Genomic DNA, 19,165 nt, shown 5'->3' with positions numbered 1-19,165 from the left:
ATATATATTATTTATTTCCTTATTAGTATCTATGTTGCGAATTATACTCTAATATATATTATACTGTCATATATAATCTCTCCAAATCTATTTACCAGCACTTTAGAATACATTCTGAAAAAAATAGACCTAAATGGAAGAATAAGCATAGATGGTGAAAAACTACAAATCCTTATGTTTGCCAATGATCTAGTACTGATATCCCACAACCCAAAAGACCTAGAAGAAATGGGTGAAAAAATATACACGAACAGCAGTAAGAAAGGCTTAGGAATGAATCTAGAAAAAAAAAAAAGGATCAAAAACATCTACACAAGTAACAGTTAACTTTGTATTAATAACATCCCTATAGAAAAAGTTGACTCCTACAATTACTTAGGACAAACAATAAAAATGAATAACAATTTATCTGAAGAACTAGCAAAAAGAAGGAAAGCTGCATGGCTATCATTCAACAGACTAAAAGAAACACTGATCCAAATCTTGATATCTCTGCGAAGGCAAAACTATTTAATAATGACATTCTTCCATCACTCACATATGGATCAGAAACATGGAACACAGCAAGGAAAGAAGAAGAGACTTTCAGAATAACTCAGCGTGCAATAGAATGTAGGATTTGTAACATTAGCAAAATGAAACATGTTAGAAACATGGAACTAAGAAAGAGACCAGTCATAAAAGATGTGGTAACTGCAGTATATGAAAGCAAGATGAGATGGGCAGGTCACATAGCCAGACTCAGGGATAACAGATGGACATATAGAATACTCAACTGGCAACCATGAATAAAGAGAAAACCAGGAAGACCTCCTACAAGATGGGAAGATCCACTAGCGAAATCTATGGATATAACATGGAAGAGAGAGGCTCAATATCGAGATCATTGGAGGCATCATTGTGACCTCCACTCATGAAGAAATCCTGAGTGAAACACAGGTCCATCAAGGTAATATATTAAAAAAAAAAAAACTCAACAAGATTTGTACTAGATTTATTTAAGAATATATTATTATTATTATTATTATTATTCAGGCCTCCATGGAGTCAAAAGACTCATCGTGGGAGGTCCTTCCTAGGAAACACAAAGTCTATCATATCACTCCTTGAACTCATTGACCATTCTTGCTCTCACAACTCTATCAGGAAATGCATCCCACAGTTCAAGTACCCTCTATGCAAAGAAAGCACTCATCACCCTCTTGCTCACAGCTTCCTTTTGTGACTTCCAGGGATTGCCCCTTGTCATCGCTCCTTCCCACTGTTCCACCAAGTGAAAAAACTCCCCAGTGTCAACCCTGTAACTACCTGTCAACAGTTTAAAAGTCTCAATCATATTACTCCTCCTTCTTCTATCTACCAAACTCTGCAGTCCACATTCCCTCAGCTGATCCTCATAACCAACATTGTACAGTCCTGAAACCATCTTTGTTATCTGACTCTGTACCCTTTCCACAGTTAATTTATCCCCTTCAAATCCTGGGGACCAAATTCGAGAACAATAGTCTAAGTGTGATCTGATCAGGGTCTTACAGAACGGAACAATAACTCATTTATCTCTGCAATTTATCTCAGTATTGCAGCAATATTCTGGGTTACCTTCACCACCTTTGTAATATGTTTCCTGAATTTCAGTTTTCTATCAATCATCACCCCTAGATCTCTTGTCTCCCCTACTTCCTCCAGTGCAGCTCCTCCAATCGAGTATGCAGCCTCCCATCGATGTATCCCAAACTTCAAGACTTTACATTTTGCTGCATTAAACCGACACCCCCATTCATTTTCCTATCTGTCTAGTTTATTCAAATCCTCTTGCAGGGCTGCCACATCTGCACTATTACTAATAACCCTTCCCAGCTTCACATCATCTGCAAACAACTGAATATCCCCCCCCCTGCAATCCATTGACAATTGTTAAATATTTATTCTTGTGCCATTGTTATATTTTTGTTTTTCCTATAATACTTCTTTTACTTCCTTTATTAATTTAACCTCTCTACTTTAACTACAAGACTTACAAAATTTCCTTGACTCTAATACCTGTATCACTTCTTACGTGTTCATTCTATAAGGAAAGCAAATTCTATATTTCTGGCCGATTCCTAATTTTACTCATGTGCTTACCCTGACTGTTAAAGATTATTCCTTGCTAAAAGAAATGAATCCTCTAATTTCTTTCTGGGGCCATCTCCTCTTCAGATATTGACAAATTTATTTTTTAAAGCTGCACCAGCCAATATCTTAGAATAGAGGGGACTCTTATTCAGGGAGACTTTTCCAGACTTTTGGTGCACAAAGGTGAATAAATTTAGTGCTTAAACTCATAAATTAAACACTTTATGGCAAAGTAAATTCTGTTTGCAGTCGTAACCTCTATAACAACATGTTATACCTTTCTTTCATTCCCCCCCCCCCCCCCCCGCCATGGTTCAGATTAATAAGTGGTAGTTTTGGTTCATATCACAGGCAAAACTCAGGTATAGAAGAAAAAACATATTTATTGGAATCTAAAGACATAATATACGCTTAGACCAATCTCACTTTCATTTAGTTCAAACATGTTAAATCAAACTTTATCAAACTGATTAATACTCTAATGCATGAACAATAAATCCTTCTTTTGAGTTAGATTTAACACACATAATATACACATTATACACTTATAATCAATATTCTACCTACTATGTTAGGCTTGCATATTAAACTAGTCCATCATCTATAATCATTCCAAACAATTTGTCTTATGGACATTAGCCACTGCTAAATAATCACTTAAAGTTCTTAAATGCTGTCCATACTCGATTATTACATTACAATGATCTTTCCCTTTTACTGACTGGGTAATTATACAACAAAATCTGTACTTTACCATTTCTTGGGGCAGGATCTCCAGGTCCGTCTGAACTGTCCTTCTTTGTTTGAATTACCTTTCGATACTTCCATAAGCCTGCGTCCACGTGGTGGGTCACTATGGTCATCAGATTAAACTATGCTCTGCACCTGGCGTTTTCCCCTCGTCTATTCTCGATCTGTTTCGGGCCATCCTCGTTTCTAGCTGCCGGTTCATAATATACGTCCGCGATATTATTCCATCGGAACTTTCAGCGAAGGCAGCATATGCCGACATCTCACCTTTAGTACTGGCAGAAATTCAGACATCGTAGGGAAATACGCACCGTCCGATATCGTACTATCGCCAAGAAACACTGTCAGGAACTTCCGGTCCACGGGAGAAGTCGAATCATCATCCAATAGGCGAGAAAGAAGCCCTGAAAAGGGGGGGGGGGGCAAACTCTTTTTATTCTTCCTTCCTTCCCCCCTTTTTTAGCACCCTGTTACTAGACGCGATTGCGCCCTCTTACTTTTCTGCGGGAATTTCGGTACATCGCGAGATTTCTCGCAGCGTCTTCCGGGAAACGAATGTGCGTCACTTTCCGAGATTGCCAATGCCTCAGGCCCGCCTGTGACCTTTGGACTAATGTTTACTAATTTACCCATTCATTGTATACATGATGCATTTCATATAATACTAATTTATACAGGAAGTTCTTTACATGGTATTATAATTCTACTAAAAGGAGGTAATTCTATTTCTATATTTACAGTTAGTACTTTATTTCTTCTGCTCGAGTACAAGTTTTTTCTCTCAGCTGATTTTTCTGACTTGTTAAATCCTGAATGAATTGTTTCTTTAATAAAGTGCTTCATTCAGGATGTAACACAATGCCTTTGATATAAAGGTTAAAAGATACATATCCCAGTACTGAGCTCTGTGGACCCCACTTGTAACCTTCTGCCTCCTTGATATTGCCCAAGGGCTGGTTTTATCATTAGGCAAACCTAGGCAATCGCCTAGGGGTGCTAAGACTTATGTGTATGTGTACTTGTGTGAGTATGACAAAATATATATAGAGAGACAATGTATAGGGGGGGCGCCTAAATTTTCTTTGCCTAGGGGCATCGGATACTCTCGGTTTGGCCCTGTATTGCCCCACCATACACAACTCTCTGATACCTATCAGACAGCCAATCCTGAATCCAGTTGACTAACCCACATGTCCTGCAACTTAAATATCGGCTTATCATGTGGCACCCTCTCAAATGTCTTTGCAAAATCCAAAAAAAAGGAAATATATGCCTTTCCCTCATCAACTGCTCTTGTCACTTTAACATAAAATAAACATATTAAAATAATATAAAAAATAAAATAAATAATAAATGTCACATAAGGCATAAAATAAATTTAGAGAAGAAATTAGCATCTCAAATTTTGATATGACTAATGCCAGCTTCATTCATAATGTGCATTCTTATCTTAAACCTGATTTTAGATAACCATTTTCCTGTGTCTCCTTTGACTTACAGTTCAAATACAGACTGTGTATTGCTAAATAAAATTTAGCCCATATAATTCTGTACTGTTATGAAAAACTTTTCTATTGGCACCTTTATCATATGCCTTTTCACAATTTACAAAATTTAGATAAGGATTCTTATTTATTCTCCTGATTTCTCAGCTGTTTTTTCTTGAAATGAAAATCTGATCCCAACAACTGCTATTTGGCCTGTACTCCAGCTTATTCTTCTCCAAGTTTATCTTCTGCAGTTTTTCTGAGCCTCTTTTCAAGTATACCTGGAATGTTCGGTATAGAAATTCCTCTGTAATTCTGTTTTAATTATATTTCCCTTTTTATAGATAAAGGAAAACTCTACTAGAAGACCAGTCATTCTGAATTGCACTGTGCAACCACTGTAAAACTTTTATATCTCTATATTTCAGCATTTCTGGGCAAATATCGACTCCAGCGGCCTTTCCACATTGCATATTTTTTATGTGTTTTTCTATCTCACTGTTGATATGTGCTCCTGTTTGTAATCTTCCTGTTTTTTACTACTGTTCCATCACTTTTTTGTCTCATTTAGCAGTTTTTCAAAGTAATTGCTCCAGACATTTAGAATATCTTCAGTTTTCATGTCACCTTTGTCATTTGCAGATTCCTTTTATTACAGTATGCTTTCCTTTACTTCTAAGCTTTTTTTTTTCTGGTAGCCACCAGAACATTTTGCCACCATAATATTTGTCATTTATATATATATTTAAATATTTATTCCACACACACACAAGTGGTTCAAAAACCTATTGCACATCAGTGCTGTGTATGAGGTGCAGATAAGGATTAAGAAAGTAGACATCATGAAATTGGCCAGGAGATCCTTAGGATGGACTGCTTATCGCTGTCGCTCATTTAACACCACCCAGGAGACACATATAGCTTAAGGATCGCTATGGACGCGAGCAACATTGTCCCCCTAAGAAGATATCCATTGACATTTTTCTTTAAGAGTTAGTGGTTGAAGTTGTTGGGAAACACATTATGAAGAAGGTTGTTCCAGAGAACAGGTAAATGGAATATGAGCAGAAGGAGAAGCAGGTTCAGTGTGTTTGCATTTGCACTGAAAAGGGATGTTAAGCAGCTACTGTTCTTGATTTAACAGGCATAACAGTAAGTGGAGGAATAATGTTTATAAATTCATTGGAGCATTGAACGGAAGCCTTTAGACAAAACGTAGGGCCGAAACATTTGCGTCTGAGATAGAGGTTGAAGTGAGCTTGTGAGGAAAAAGACATCTATGAGCCAAATTACTCTTGTCTGGATAGCATCAAGAATTTTTAGGGTGGTGGTGGATTACATGCACCACACCAAATGTGCAAACAGTATTCTAAGGATGGGTAGATTTGGGATTTATATAGGGTTAGTAGCTGGATAGGTGTAAAATAGTTTCTTGTGTGGAAAAGAATGTCTAGTTTTTTAGAGGCTGAGGAAGCTATTGATGTGATGTGTTTGTGCCAGCAGAGGCTGGAGGTAAATGTCATTCTAAGGAGAGAGAGATCTCATCCTATCTGGTAATGTGTATATTACTGAGGGTAAAGGATAAACTAAGATCCCTTTGCAAGAAAAAGGCAAGTTGGGATTTTGGTGGCATTAATGGTGACCAGATTATTCTTGTTTCACTAAAGGATGACACAACAATCATTGTTTAAGTCACTAGTTGCAGATGATCTCGATGTTAGGGATGTCTGAGAACTATATGTTTTGTTAAAGGAGTAGGATGAATGGGGTATACTATTGTCTGCAAAGCTGTGTATAGGATTGGTGATGACTGAGAGTAGGTCATTTATATCTAAGAGAAAGAGGCTAGGTGATATAATGGAACCCTGAGAGTCTTACATTGGTGGAAAAGCTTGAAGAGAGCGCACCAACCACCATTACATGCAGCGAATGACCACAGAGAAAACATGAAACATGGACCATTATGGGCTGGTGATGCACATGATACAGCCTATCCCAGTCAAATCAACTCTGACATCTTATGGTGTGGCCTGTTTCTATTAAAGGGATTCTGGCAACAGCAAGTATTCCCACTGCAAAGAAATACCTTCCTAGTTAGAGTAATGCCAACTAGTCCCAAGTGGTAGATGACTTTCATTGCCCAGTGAATATGTATTTATATTGGGGTGAATACATAGTGAAATGCATTATCTTGCATATTGGTGACCTATAGAAGTGATTACTGCCATGTTTGGTTCTTAGAGCAAGAGTTCTGGTTTCTCCCCCCCCCCCAGACCTTTTACATGCAGTGTGAGTGATACCCTTTGAGGGTATCTCTCGCACTGCCCATCTTCAAGGGTAAGTAGTTCCACAAGCTGGCTGCCAGTTAGTGCACATGGACTAAACCACATGATAATGCATCCTTGAGAAGGCTTCCTGATCAACAGGCACACAGTCTTGCTGCTAACTATAATTCCAGGTTGTGCTTAGAGAGAGGCTGTGTTATGTGTGTGTGTGGTGGGGGGGGGGGGTACTTTCAAGGCATGTAGTTTGGAGACTGGATGCTCTTTGTATGGGTGACATGTTCAAGAGTTTTTTTTTTTTCCACTGCATGTTCCCCCCCCCCCTTCTCTTTTTCTCTTGACCTTTTGCAACATTAAACATGAGACCAAGCATAAATAAGTATAGTGTTTCTCTCATTAAACTAAAATAATAAAAATTAAAAAAAAAAAAATAAATAAAAATAAAAATTTAACTCAAAAGTCACAGCTCATCTTAACTGTCCAAATTACATCCTGTATGACTCCTTCTGTAAGGTAGGTGCTTTTTGCTTTTGTGCATTCTGATATTCCTTGCCAAAGGATGCCTAATCTAGAATCTCACCTTTTGTGGCTTGAAATTTCTTTGCCGCTTTTGTTCCCATTTCATTCATCTGCTGCCTCTACTGTTCTCCCAATTCTGAAAAGCATTCTGATCTCTTTGACTTCCTGTCTTCAAAGCTTGATTTCATTCAATCAACATTTTCAAATAGTGAAGTCATCCTTCTTGGTGATTTCACTGTGCTGTAAGCAATGACTTAAAACAGATAATTTATTCCCCTACCAAAATTCTTGACAATCCTTTTCACTCACCCAACACTACGCTCTAGATCTCTTCTTAACTAGTTCTCCTTCCAGGAGCCCTGTTCAGGTGACTGCTCCTCTTGGTAATTCAGACCACAATCTCATCCAGGTTTCATCTTTGGAGGAATGTCCTTACTTTGGCCATTCACAACCTCACATTCTCTGGCATTTTACAAAAATGCCAAGTGGGAGAACTTACATAACTTTGACTCCTCCTTTCCATGGTCATACTACTGTTTTCATTCTTCAGATCCAGATATCTGTTGTGATCCTGTTACAGAAATAATCCATATTGGAATGGAAACTTTCATTCCTCACTCTGGTCAAATTTTCCAACACATGTCTAAACCATGGTTCTCCAAGAAGTGCAAACAGCCTTTCACAAGTGCCTTAAGTCCAAAAGACCATCTTCCTTCATAGCCACATAGTTGCCCACCAATGCTATTGGGTACAACTTTTGTCCATCTGTGCTACCTCCTGTATTTTGCCTTAACGGTAGCGTCATAACATTACGACATTATGATGTCTTGGCTTCATTTTTCTCTTCCAACTAGGAAATTGCATCTCATACCTCCTGTGACCTTCTATCATTTATTCGCTAAACTCTATTCAGCTGACATCCACCCTTCAGCATGGAAGAAAGCTCATATACATTCCAATTCCCAAATAAGGAAATAAATGTTTATTATTGCTCTCACATTGGTTTTGTCTAAAACCATGGAGAAGGTTATCAACAATCAACCTCTTCAACACCTTGTGAATTGCTATCTAATTAGTCACCACCAGTATGGAGTTCACTAATCTAGATCCACCAGAGATCTCCTGGTCTATGTTATGCACCTTTGGATCCATTTCATCAAAAGGTTTGGAGAAACATATGCTGTTGCTGTTGACATTTGATAGGATCTGGGATCAAGGACTTCTCAACAAGTTACCATCATCTGGATTGTCTTCATCCTTGTGTAAATGGATCGCCAGTTTTCTCTCAGATTGATCCCTATGTGTAATGGTGGATAGTGTTCTCTCTCTCTCCAGACTTTCCTGTTAATGCCAGTGTTCCTCAGGGCTCTGTCTTTTCACTCATCCTTTCCTGATTTTTATAAATGACCTGCTCTCATTGACTGCAAATCCTATTTATAGTTTTGCTGATGATAGCTCACTGTACTCATCCTACTCATATGACAGGCCTTTCAGTGCTCAACCATCTCATGCTTCAAGATCATCTATATTGAGTGCTCTAAACACTGATCTTCACAGTATCCTTATTCAAGGGAAAGCAACATAGTCAACTTCAGTGCTTTAACTTGTAAAAAAAGACCTAAGATCTTCTCCATTTACTTTTAATAATGTTATGCTCAATAATCAAGACCAGATCTCTCTTCTCGGACTGACTCTTGCTCCAAACCTTTCCTGGCACATATCACTTCTAGAGCATCAACAGCTTCCAAAAAACTTGGCATCCTTTTCCAATCAACTGCCAAACAGTTACTTACTCTGTATAAATCTAAAATCTGACCAACATTTGAATACTACTCTCATATATTTAGTGGTGCATCTAAGACCTCTCAAAAAATTCTTGATGCTGTTCAAAAAAGGACAGGCTGATTGATAAATGATACTTCTCTTACAGACAGACTCTCTTCAGCAACTTTCCCATAGAAGATCAGTTTCTGCATTGTCTCTTCTACAAATATTTCTATGGCCATTGTTCAGCACATAACTATCATCCATTATGCCTCATAATTCTGCCTAATCTACAGGAACTTGTGCTATAGCTGCTCAGCATCCTTTTACACTTGAGCTGTATACTCACTGAATCTGCTACTCCCAGCCATTCCTTCCACCTCAATTCTGTGGAGCAGTCTCCCTCAAGAACATTTCGAAAGGACTGCAATCATCAACAGTTCAAGAAGAATATCGACAGGTTGCTGTATCCATAATCCTACCCTCATATGGCATCTGTTTGCTATAAGCTCCTCTGCCTTTTATGTATAGGATAAATATTAAAAAAAAAAATAATGAAAATCTGAGAGTATGTATTTAGATCTCATAAGACTAGTTTCATTTTCCATTCATAGGATTTGGAGTCTAGGATATTGTGGTGTTCTCTTTGTCAATCTTTATGATGAATGTGTTGTTGTTACATTTTAAAGACTTCAGGGATTTCAACTCAAGTAGTGGTATGTTCAGTTCTAGTGCTTTTGCATCATAAACGACTTTGGTGACCTTAAAACAAAGTCTGTTATTGGCTGGATCACTGTCAAGATGACTGACATTCTTTTCAATTCTGTGCATGAAGTCAAAATAGGGAATTTGTTTTGGGTGAAATGACAAACTTTTGACCCAATGCTAGGAGTTTGTTTTCTGTTAGTAGGTGGCCAGAGATTAACTACTCACTTGTAGTGAGTAGCTAACCTCAGGATGTTGTAACCAGTTAATCTCTGGTTGTAATTTGGATGTTTTTTTTTTCAATTGTTCCAGTAGGGCTGCATATTTCATATTAAGATTTATGATACTTTTTTCCAAGGACTTTGTGCCTGCATTTTTGAGATATTAATAGCACCACTTAGTAAATTGGGACTTAGGGTGGTTAAGAGATCTGTTTCCATTCATGTTTTTATATTTCAAGCTAATTCCTTTCTTGAAACTGACAGTAAATTAATCATTGAAAAATGGCTGGAATTAATATAAATTTTATGAGCGCCTGGTTATTTAATAACTTCTTTTATCTTAGTGACATTGGTATTAGTTTTGCATTCTTGCATTTCTTTAAAAATGAGATTCAAGCATAGAGTTTACCTTCTTTCAATTGTAGCTTTCTTAGTAGATTGTTCTTCTGTGCTAGACTCCCCATGTAGGAATAAGACTTGTATAGTCAGACCTTTGAATTTTCCATAATTATATAATCACATTATATAATTATATTTATAAAAAAATTATATTTATTTTACAAATATTTTTATATATATGAAATATAACTTGAGGTTTGGAAAACATCAATGGGATGCTGCATACTCTATGGGAGGAATTATACTGGAGGAAGTAGGGGAAACAAGAGATCTGGGGTTGATGATTGATAGAAACCTGAAATTTAGGGGACATATTGAAAAGGTGGTGAAGGTAACACAGAGGATTGCTGCAATTATGAGAAGGACACTGACCTGCAGAGATAAAAGGGTTATCATTCCGTTGTATAAGTCTCTGATCAGACCACGCTTAGACTATTGTTCTCAGATTTGGTCCCCAGGATTTGAAGGAGATAAATTAACTGTGGAAAGGGTACAAAGACGGATGACAAAGATGGTTTCAGGACTGTACAAGGATAGTTATGAGGATCGGCTGAGGGAATGTGGACTGCAGAGTTTGGTGGATAGAAGAAGGAGAGGAGAGGTGATATGATTGAGACTTTTAAACTGTTGAGAGGTGGTTACAAGGTTGACACTGGGGAGTTCTTTCGCTTGGTTGAACAGCGGGAAGGAGTGATGACAAGAGGCCATCCCTGGAAGTTCCGAAAGGAAACTGTGAGCAAGAGGGTGAAGAGTGGTTTCTTTGCATGGAGGGTGGTTGAACCGTGGAATGCATTGCCTGATGGAGTGGTGAGAGTGAGAACGGTCAATGAGTTTAAAGAGTGGTATGATAGACTTTGTGTTTCTTAGGGGGGGGGGGACCTCCTCTCAATGAGTCTTGACAGACTTTGTGTTTCTTAGGAAGGACCTCCCACGATGAGTCTTTTGACTCCACAGAGGCCTGAATAATAATAATATCAGAAGACAGCATCAGCACAAGCAAAGAAAAAGAGTGAGGAATTTGAAACAGTATGGTGCATGCACCAAATTTGAATCTCTCTGTACAATAGTTGTATGTTAGTTAAGTTAAAATCTGTTGGGTTCAAAATGATAATTAATTATGTTAAATTATTTAAATATAATATAATCTATTTAACACAATTAAGTATAACAATTTTTCCAAACTTTTAACTTGTAACTTTCCTAATTCCTGCTACTTCCACAGGGTTTGTCACTAGGACCATTGTTCAATCTTTATGTCACTGTTCACTCTTTATGATATTGTTACAGGACTATAGAGAGATATTTAGTTGTTTGCAGAATTACTAAGATTTAAAACTACCTACCAGTAGCCAGAGAGGGTGCTTCCTCTTAGAATTCTGGGCTTAAGATTTGAATGTTTTCCACTTACTTTTTTTGCATTGTTTGTGTGCATTATTTTCATCATACATATCAAGGATTTAGGCCTAGCATGGCTTGTTCCAGCCTTAGAAGTCATCATTTAAGAGGACGTCCTGGTTTTCTTTTTCCTAATGGCTTGTACTTTAAGGCTTGTTTTGGTAATCTTTCTGTTTTCATTCTTTGAGCGTGTTCCATCCATTTGTGTTTATATTTTTTAATTTTTTCTATTACTAGTTCTTGATTTAATTCTTTCATAATTTCTTCGATTCTTTTGTGATTAAATAGGGTATACTTTGCAGTTTTTCTCATAAACTTCATTTCTGCTGTTGTTAATCTTTGTTTGTCTTTGTGTTTTATTGTCCAGATTTTGCTTCCATACATTAAGACTGGTAGGGCTAATGTATTGTATACTTTTAGTCTGGTTTGTTTTTGAACTAGGTTTGGTTTAAATATAGAGTTAATTACACCTGTTATTTTTAAATATTTTGCAATTTTTACGTTTATATCTTTTCCATTTTCATATGTGATTATACATCCTAGGTAGTTAAATGAATTCACCTGTTCTAAGATCTTTTTATCCATTACTATTTTAGTTCTTGTTGGATCTTGTCCTTTAAAGGCCATAGTTTTTGATTTTTCTGTTGATATTATCATACCATAATCCTGGATATCTCATTTAGATCTAAAATAGCTTTCTGTAGTTTATCTTTAGAATTTGTAATTATTATTTGGTCGTCGGCAAAGAGGAGAGCGTTTAAGTTAACTTTAGGAAAAAGTTTAATTCCTCGATGTAAATTTTTATTCCATTTTATTATTATTTCATTTAAGTAGATATTAAAAAGAGTTGTTGAGAGGGGACATCCCTGTCGGCCCCTTGGTTTATCTCTCTCGTATATGATAGCTCGTGATTTAATCTTATTTCTATTTGATTATTTTCATATATACTTGTGATAGCTTTTAGGATATTATTTGGTATTTGTCTTTCTTTCAATATGTTAAATAATATGTTTCTTTTAACTTTGCAAAATGCTTTTTCAAAGTCAATAAATGCAATATGTGTTTCTAAATTGTATTCTCTTCTTTTCTCTATTGTTAATTTTAGGCAAAAGGCCAGGTCTATACATGATTGTCCTTTTCTAAATTCATTCTGTACTTCTAAAAGAAAGTTTTCGGAATATTTCATTAGTTTTCTATTTAAGATCCTGCTATATATTTTGTAACAGGAATTTAGTATACTGATACCTCTATAGTTTTTAGGGTCATCTCTATTACCTTTTTTAAAGATAGTAATCACAATTGCTTTTTCCATTCTACTGGGGGGATACTAGTTGAATAAATTTTATTTAAAAATAAAAAGACTTGTAAAAATAAAAAATAAAAATAAATAAAAAAGTGCATTATTATAATTCTCATATTGTATCCCAGATGATGTCTCTGTGACATCAACAGAATGTTCGAACTGTTAAACTTTAACGTGAGTTGAAACATTCAGTAGTAATTTTTAATAACTTAATTTACTGCTTAAATCTTTAATGCAGATTATTTATTATGAGTGCTCTACACTATTTAATCATTTCAGGAAAACAGTATTTAAATATTTTGATAAATTATTCACTCATCCACTTTTACTTTTGTTATTAGATACTTTCTGATGGCTATGCAGCTCATTTGGCAGATCTAAAATCACGTGGAGGTTCTCGGCCAGCCCAGGGTAATGCTCGCATGGTTCTTCCTCGTGGCTGCTTTGGACTTCCTGGTCAAGGAGTTGGGTCAACACGTCATAGACGATCAGCAAAACGTACTACTTCATACCCATTGTCAGGGCAGCCAGCTGAATTAAGAACAATGGGAATGTTTACAAAATCAGCAAACAACAAAGTGTAATAATGTACAGCATTTGTATTGGCCAAAGTATCTAGTCTCTCATTGTTTAGTAAGGAAACTTAGTTTTTATGTAATTAAGTCTAATAGATGAATTCTGACCAAGGGAAAAAAAATACACTATTTTTTGTCATTTAATTATAATTTGAATGAAATTTTACATTGTACAGTCCTGCCAGAAATATGAACTTCCATGTGAAGTAAATTTTGACTCATCTTGCTATATCCTCTTAGCAATGCAACTCAGTAAAATAAATATATTGCAGTATAATATTTGATATGTCAGAGGTAAGCTTGTAATTTAAAAGTTTTTAAAGATAGTCACAGTATAAAATCATATAATTATATAGATAATAAAAGGAGAAAAGTATTAAAAATGTATCTAGTTATCATACCTGCCAACTCTTTCAATTTGAACAGAAGGTTCCCTCATTTATCTCCTTTTTCAAGATTTACATTTATTTATTTATTTATGTACTTATTTTTGTATAAAAAGTTGAAATTACAGCCTTGTTATTAAATTCTCTGTATTTTGTAGGTCTCAACTTGCTGCACACCAAGTTTGCTGCAAAGCCCATGGTGATATTCTGTTACCAACAGTCAGTGTAGCTCTGTGGATAAAAATTCAGTATTTTATCCTGTGTGAATGTGTTTTTTGCCATTCAGATATTTATTAGAACTAAAGTATGGAAATGATCTCAGACAATCATAAAAATCACTTTCAGTGGCATTCTTGTAGTGATGTTATCACAGCAATTGAATCTAGAGCTGTTCATTGTTTAGATATCAGCTAAAAACTTGTGTATTGTCACTTGTAACATATAATTTTGTATTTGTACAATTTGGCCACAAAAAATTGCCCAGTTTAAACTAGGATTGAGATGAATGACATGTCTTCATAGAGATTCTAAATTCCAAATTTCATTAACTTCCATTCAACCACAGTGGCATAATTACTTTGTATCAGTTCAAGATGAGATCAAGATCAGTTCAGTTTCCCTTCTGCAAATGCTTTGATTTAAACCAAACCTGAGATCACATGACACATTTCAGCAGTGATATCAAATTTTATTAAATGTCATTAATTTCATTACTTATTTTTAATGGTAGTAACAATACCAAATGAATGTCATTAATTTGTATCCTTTAGAAATATTTTGCTTCTGCATGTAATCCAATTTAAAACAAAAATCGAAATGTTTCAACTAATTTTTATAAAGATCTCAGATACCAAATTTTATTGAAATCCGTCCATCCAGAGCAGAGTAATTATATATATATATATATATGGATGGGTAGACAGAATGAATCTAATCGGTGCTTACATTTTGCAAAGCACACCTAACTGGTGTAATTTTAACATAAAACTATTACCATTACTGCTTCATTTTTTATGAAATAAATGAATGTAAATAACAGAGAATGGTATGCCAAGTTCACTAAGTCATCACATTTTGAGAACTTGCATTTTGCTGCAGCCAAAAAATAGTAAAATCATGAAATGAGGAAACAAGTATGAAATTTTGTGAAATATTTGGTATGTGAAGTGTGCACACTAATAGCAGTATTTTGGACTAATTAGTGAAGTAAATTTTTAGCCTATTCATTTTTCTTGCTGCATACATAGTGATGGACAATTTATGAACTTAAGCACTATGTGAGTCTGCCGTTAGCATACCTATCTGCTGCAATATCTACAAAGTCAGTATAAGAGAATGAGTTATAAAAATAAAAAAAATGAAGACGACATTAGCAGCTATCTACTGTGGTCATCGATTTTCTAGAATACGATGAAACAAAAATATTGACAGAAATCCATTTAGATATTAAAGTTATTTCATCCTTTTTTTTTTTTTTTTCATTTTCTTCTTCATTTTTTTTGCATTTATTCTCACTCCAAAGCTGAAACTAATTTCAAAGGAGTTTAAAAATTAATATATTTTGTTTTCTGCCATTTTTAATAATTTAAAAAATTATGTATTCAATGCCTTTCATGGTAAGATTAATGAGAAAACTATGCACATTTAATTTAGGGTTCAGTAGTAGTTTGAAATTGTGGATATTGGGTGGAGGACTTTCAGTTTTTCTGCTTTGAAACCAGGCTATCTTTCAGTTTTGAAAGTTGGCAGGTATGTTAGTTATTAATTAAACAAACAACAAATTGGTATTTTTAGCTGTTGATTAATTTCCAAGTCAAATTATTTTTCATCTTTTCCATTTAAATTAAATGCAAAAAGAGAGAGAGAGAGAGACAAAAAAATCTCTGAAATGTTAAAATATAAATTCTAATAGTGGTTGAAATTCAGTTTATTATTACTAATAGCTTCATTCCTAAAGAATGACTTCAGCACTTGGAAGTACTTGTTTATATGTGTACATATAAACAAGTACATACATACAACATACCTTGCAATATCTTCTTTGTAGCTGATTATGATATAATCATTATGCAGATTTACTCTGCAGTTTTCTAATTTATAAGCATTCCATTTAATTGATATTATTTTTCTGTGAAACAGCATTAATTTGCTCAACTAATTCACTTTGTTGCAAAATTTTATAAATGTGTGTCCATCTGTAGTGGTTACTTATATGAATGTCATTGTGTGTTTTTATGTGCACGTGCGTGCGTGCAAAATAGCAAATGTTAATTTTTCATTCATGTAAAGTTTACTCCTGTTAAATTCATTGTTGAAATACTGTTTAGGAATGGTTCCAAAAAAAGCTACTTTTTTTATATAACATGAGCATTTATTTATTTTTATACCTCAATATTTAAAATAATTCTCTATCAAATGAAAAATGCAGTTGTGAAGGAGGTGGTGAGTGAAGAAGTGCTGGATCATCATTAAGTGTCTATCGTATTGATTAAAGAATTGTGATACATGATATTTCCAGCCATTTTATTATTATTATTATTATATGGGTATCTTCATGAAATCCAAAGACTCATCACAGGAAATCCACACCAACTGTTATTCACAAAATCTAGTCCACATCCTTGTTAACTGCTATTATGCAACTTTAACAGGATATCCCTTTGTTCTCTCCCCTCTTGCCATGTACTAAAAAATTGTTCTGTATCAGTCCTGTATAATCCCTTTAATAACTTACATGTGTCAATTGATGTTTGTCATTATTCTTGTATATGTTTCAATCATATTCCTCTTTTTTTTCTGCCTATCAACAAAATTTTGTAATCTACAAGCAGTCTGTCTTCAGGAGTAGCACCACACAGACCAATAACTATTTTGGTCACTAACCCCTGGATCCTCTGCAACATTTCCACAGCCCTAAGCAACCAAATCTCTGCATAGGTAGTCCAGATATGTCTGTAAAAAGTAGGAAAACTTCCTTATCTCCACTGACAAGTGGAGATAAGGAAGTTTTTCCCTTGTGCACAAGAGACTATGAATTACAATGCTGCAGTTACAAAGTTCATTAATAATAATTTCTGTTACAGAAATGTCATCCTCTCTATATCTTGTTTTAAAATAACTCTGCGGTTGGGTTGCACACTTTTGTGCATTGAGTCATTATTTAGTAAAGACTATTTTCCAGCTTATATATTTTTGAGGACTTAAATGAAATTTAATAAGTTAATTTCTGTCATATAGTGCATAATGGTTGTAAAGATCATGTATCCAAATAATATGCATTGTACATATTCAAAATTTTTCTGAAGCTAAGTTTTCTAGAATATGATAGATAGCAGTAAAAATCAGTGACCTAGACTTATAATTCTCATGATAACTGTTATCTGCCAAGTGATGGCATTTGAATCATGTGATAAAATAACTGGTGAATTTTAATGCAAATTTTAGGTCATAATAAATATCATTATTTGGTTTTTCAGAGTTGTAATAGCAATGCGTGCAGCATCTAAAGTAAAATGTTGAAAGTTGAAAGGATTAAACTAAATTTATTATAATCTAAAGTAAAAATTGTGCCATCAGATTATTATATTACATATTACTTATTCATTTACTGTGAAAGGTTGAAAGAAATGGTAGTTAAAGTTTATTTTTTAATCATTTACAGATATTATAAAACAAATCATATTTTGCAAAGTGAATCTTCTATAATTAAGATTAAATAAAATGTTAAATGAAGTAATCTATCATTTAATATATAGGCATTAAAATCAATATAGCATAATATTCATCATGATTACATGTTTGTGATTACCTAAAAGAATAAGTTGATATTCCTATGTAGGGATAACCACTCAGAATCTTAGTAGTTATACCTTCATAACTTTTCTCATTGAGACATACTGGAATGGTTCTGTAATAAATAAGTGGGGGAAAGCAGTAAATGAAAACAGTTAGAATGTACTGTAGAAAGTTTTTTACCTTGGGTATAATATATGTTAAAGATGCCAAGCTATTTTAAACCTGGTTTTACTCCATATCCCAAGTAAGCAAACAGACAAATAACTCAAGTTTGCGCCTGCACATAGTGCAAGTCTAAGTGACCCACAAAGTAGTGCAAATCTAGGCAACTCGTGGTAAAGATGGAATAAGCTCTGATCACTATTCTTAATTTGGAGATTATATTTATAGACAAAACTTCAGCTCTCTTTATTTAAGTACCTTGAATATAAGGGATGAGAATAGTTTTGCCATTCTCTTGTGTGTTGGTTGCAGGAGGATGGGGGGGACATGCAATATTTTGCATGTCCCCCCCCTTTGCAAAATATGATGATGAAAGGGTGATTTGAACAAATAGCCCTGGCTCTCTGTGTGTTTTGAGGATGCTATACTGTTGGGATGAGTGGTAGTATGGTTGCTTATATAAGTAGTACCTTCCATCATGTATAGGTTTCCTATACATAGAAAAAAAATAACGAACCATCCAGATTGTTTAACTTGTGCATCTAGGAAGGAGAGACAGTGTTTATAGACTATTTTATAGTTTAAAATGGTCTATAGATTGCCATCTATTTTATAGATGGCAATGTCCTCCCTCGGGGAGGGGCCATTTCATCCCATCTAGTTATTATTATTATTCCTGACACCTCCAAGGAGTCAGAAGACTCATCGCGGGAGGACACCTACTGTACAACTCTTGGTTTTTACATTTTTTTTACATTTTAGTTGTTTACATTTTTTATTTTTTCATAAGAAATAACCTGAATAAATAGTGAATTTGAATAATTCAAATGTCAGAAGAGAAAGATGACTTGATAAGGTCATGGGTCTGTTTCATTGGTACATGGTAAATAAGGATCACCTTTATCTCTTGCACATCCTGGAGTGTATAATGTTCCTTGTGCCTGCAACTTAGCCTACTTTGGATAGAATGATAGATATGTTAATTATCCACCTTGATGAACATAAAGGTGGATATTGCCATACAGATGATCTGTGATCATCTGTATGGCAAGTCAGGACTGGCAAATCATGCTCTGGACATTGCTTCATATAGGATTAAATGGAAGAAGACAAACTGTGCTGCACAGAAGTTGCTATAGGTCTGAGAAACTAATTTTAGAATCAGCATCAGCTATGAAGTACTCTTCAAACTTCAACATATATACCTGCACTAATCTGTCAAAGATTTCTGGAGAGTTCATTCAAAGACCACATTCAGACTGACTTTTCTGAATTAATTTCATTTTTGTTCTACTCTTAGAGGGCAC

General features: G+C 34.9%; 1 protein-coding gene across 1 annotated transcript in view; it reads left to right on the top strand.

Annotated features, from left to right (window-relative positions):
* rdgB (retinal degeneration B) overlaps nucleotides 1–17,612 on the top strand; it is a 608,184-nt gene extending 590,572 nt beyond the window's left edge. Inside the window, exon 22 of the mRNA XM_090391630.1 lies at nucleotides 13,282–17,612. Within this exon, the coding sequence (XP_090247756.1) occupies nucleotides 13,282–13,524 (243 nt within the window). The 3' untranslated portion in view covers nucleotides 13,525–17,612. The remainder of the gene's footprint in view (nucleotides 1–13,281) is intronic.
* Nucleotides 17,613–19,165: the final 1,553 nt, after the last annotated feature.

This window comes from Typopeltis vanoorti, chromosome 4, assembly GCF_054136105.1.
Source record: "Typopeltis vanoorti isolate ZY-2024b chromosome 4, IOZ_Tvanoo_1.0, whole genome shotgun sequence".
NCBI classification, from domain to species: domain Eukaryota; kingdom Metazoa; phylum Arthropoda; class Arachnida; order Uropygi; family Thelyphonidae; genus Typopeltis; species Typopeltis vanoorti.
The sequence above is the reverse complement of the archived record's forward strand: the minus strand, read 5'-3'. Positions and strand labels throughout refer to the sequence as shown.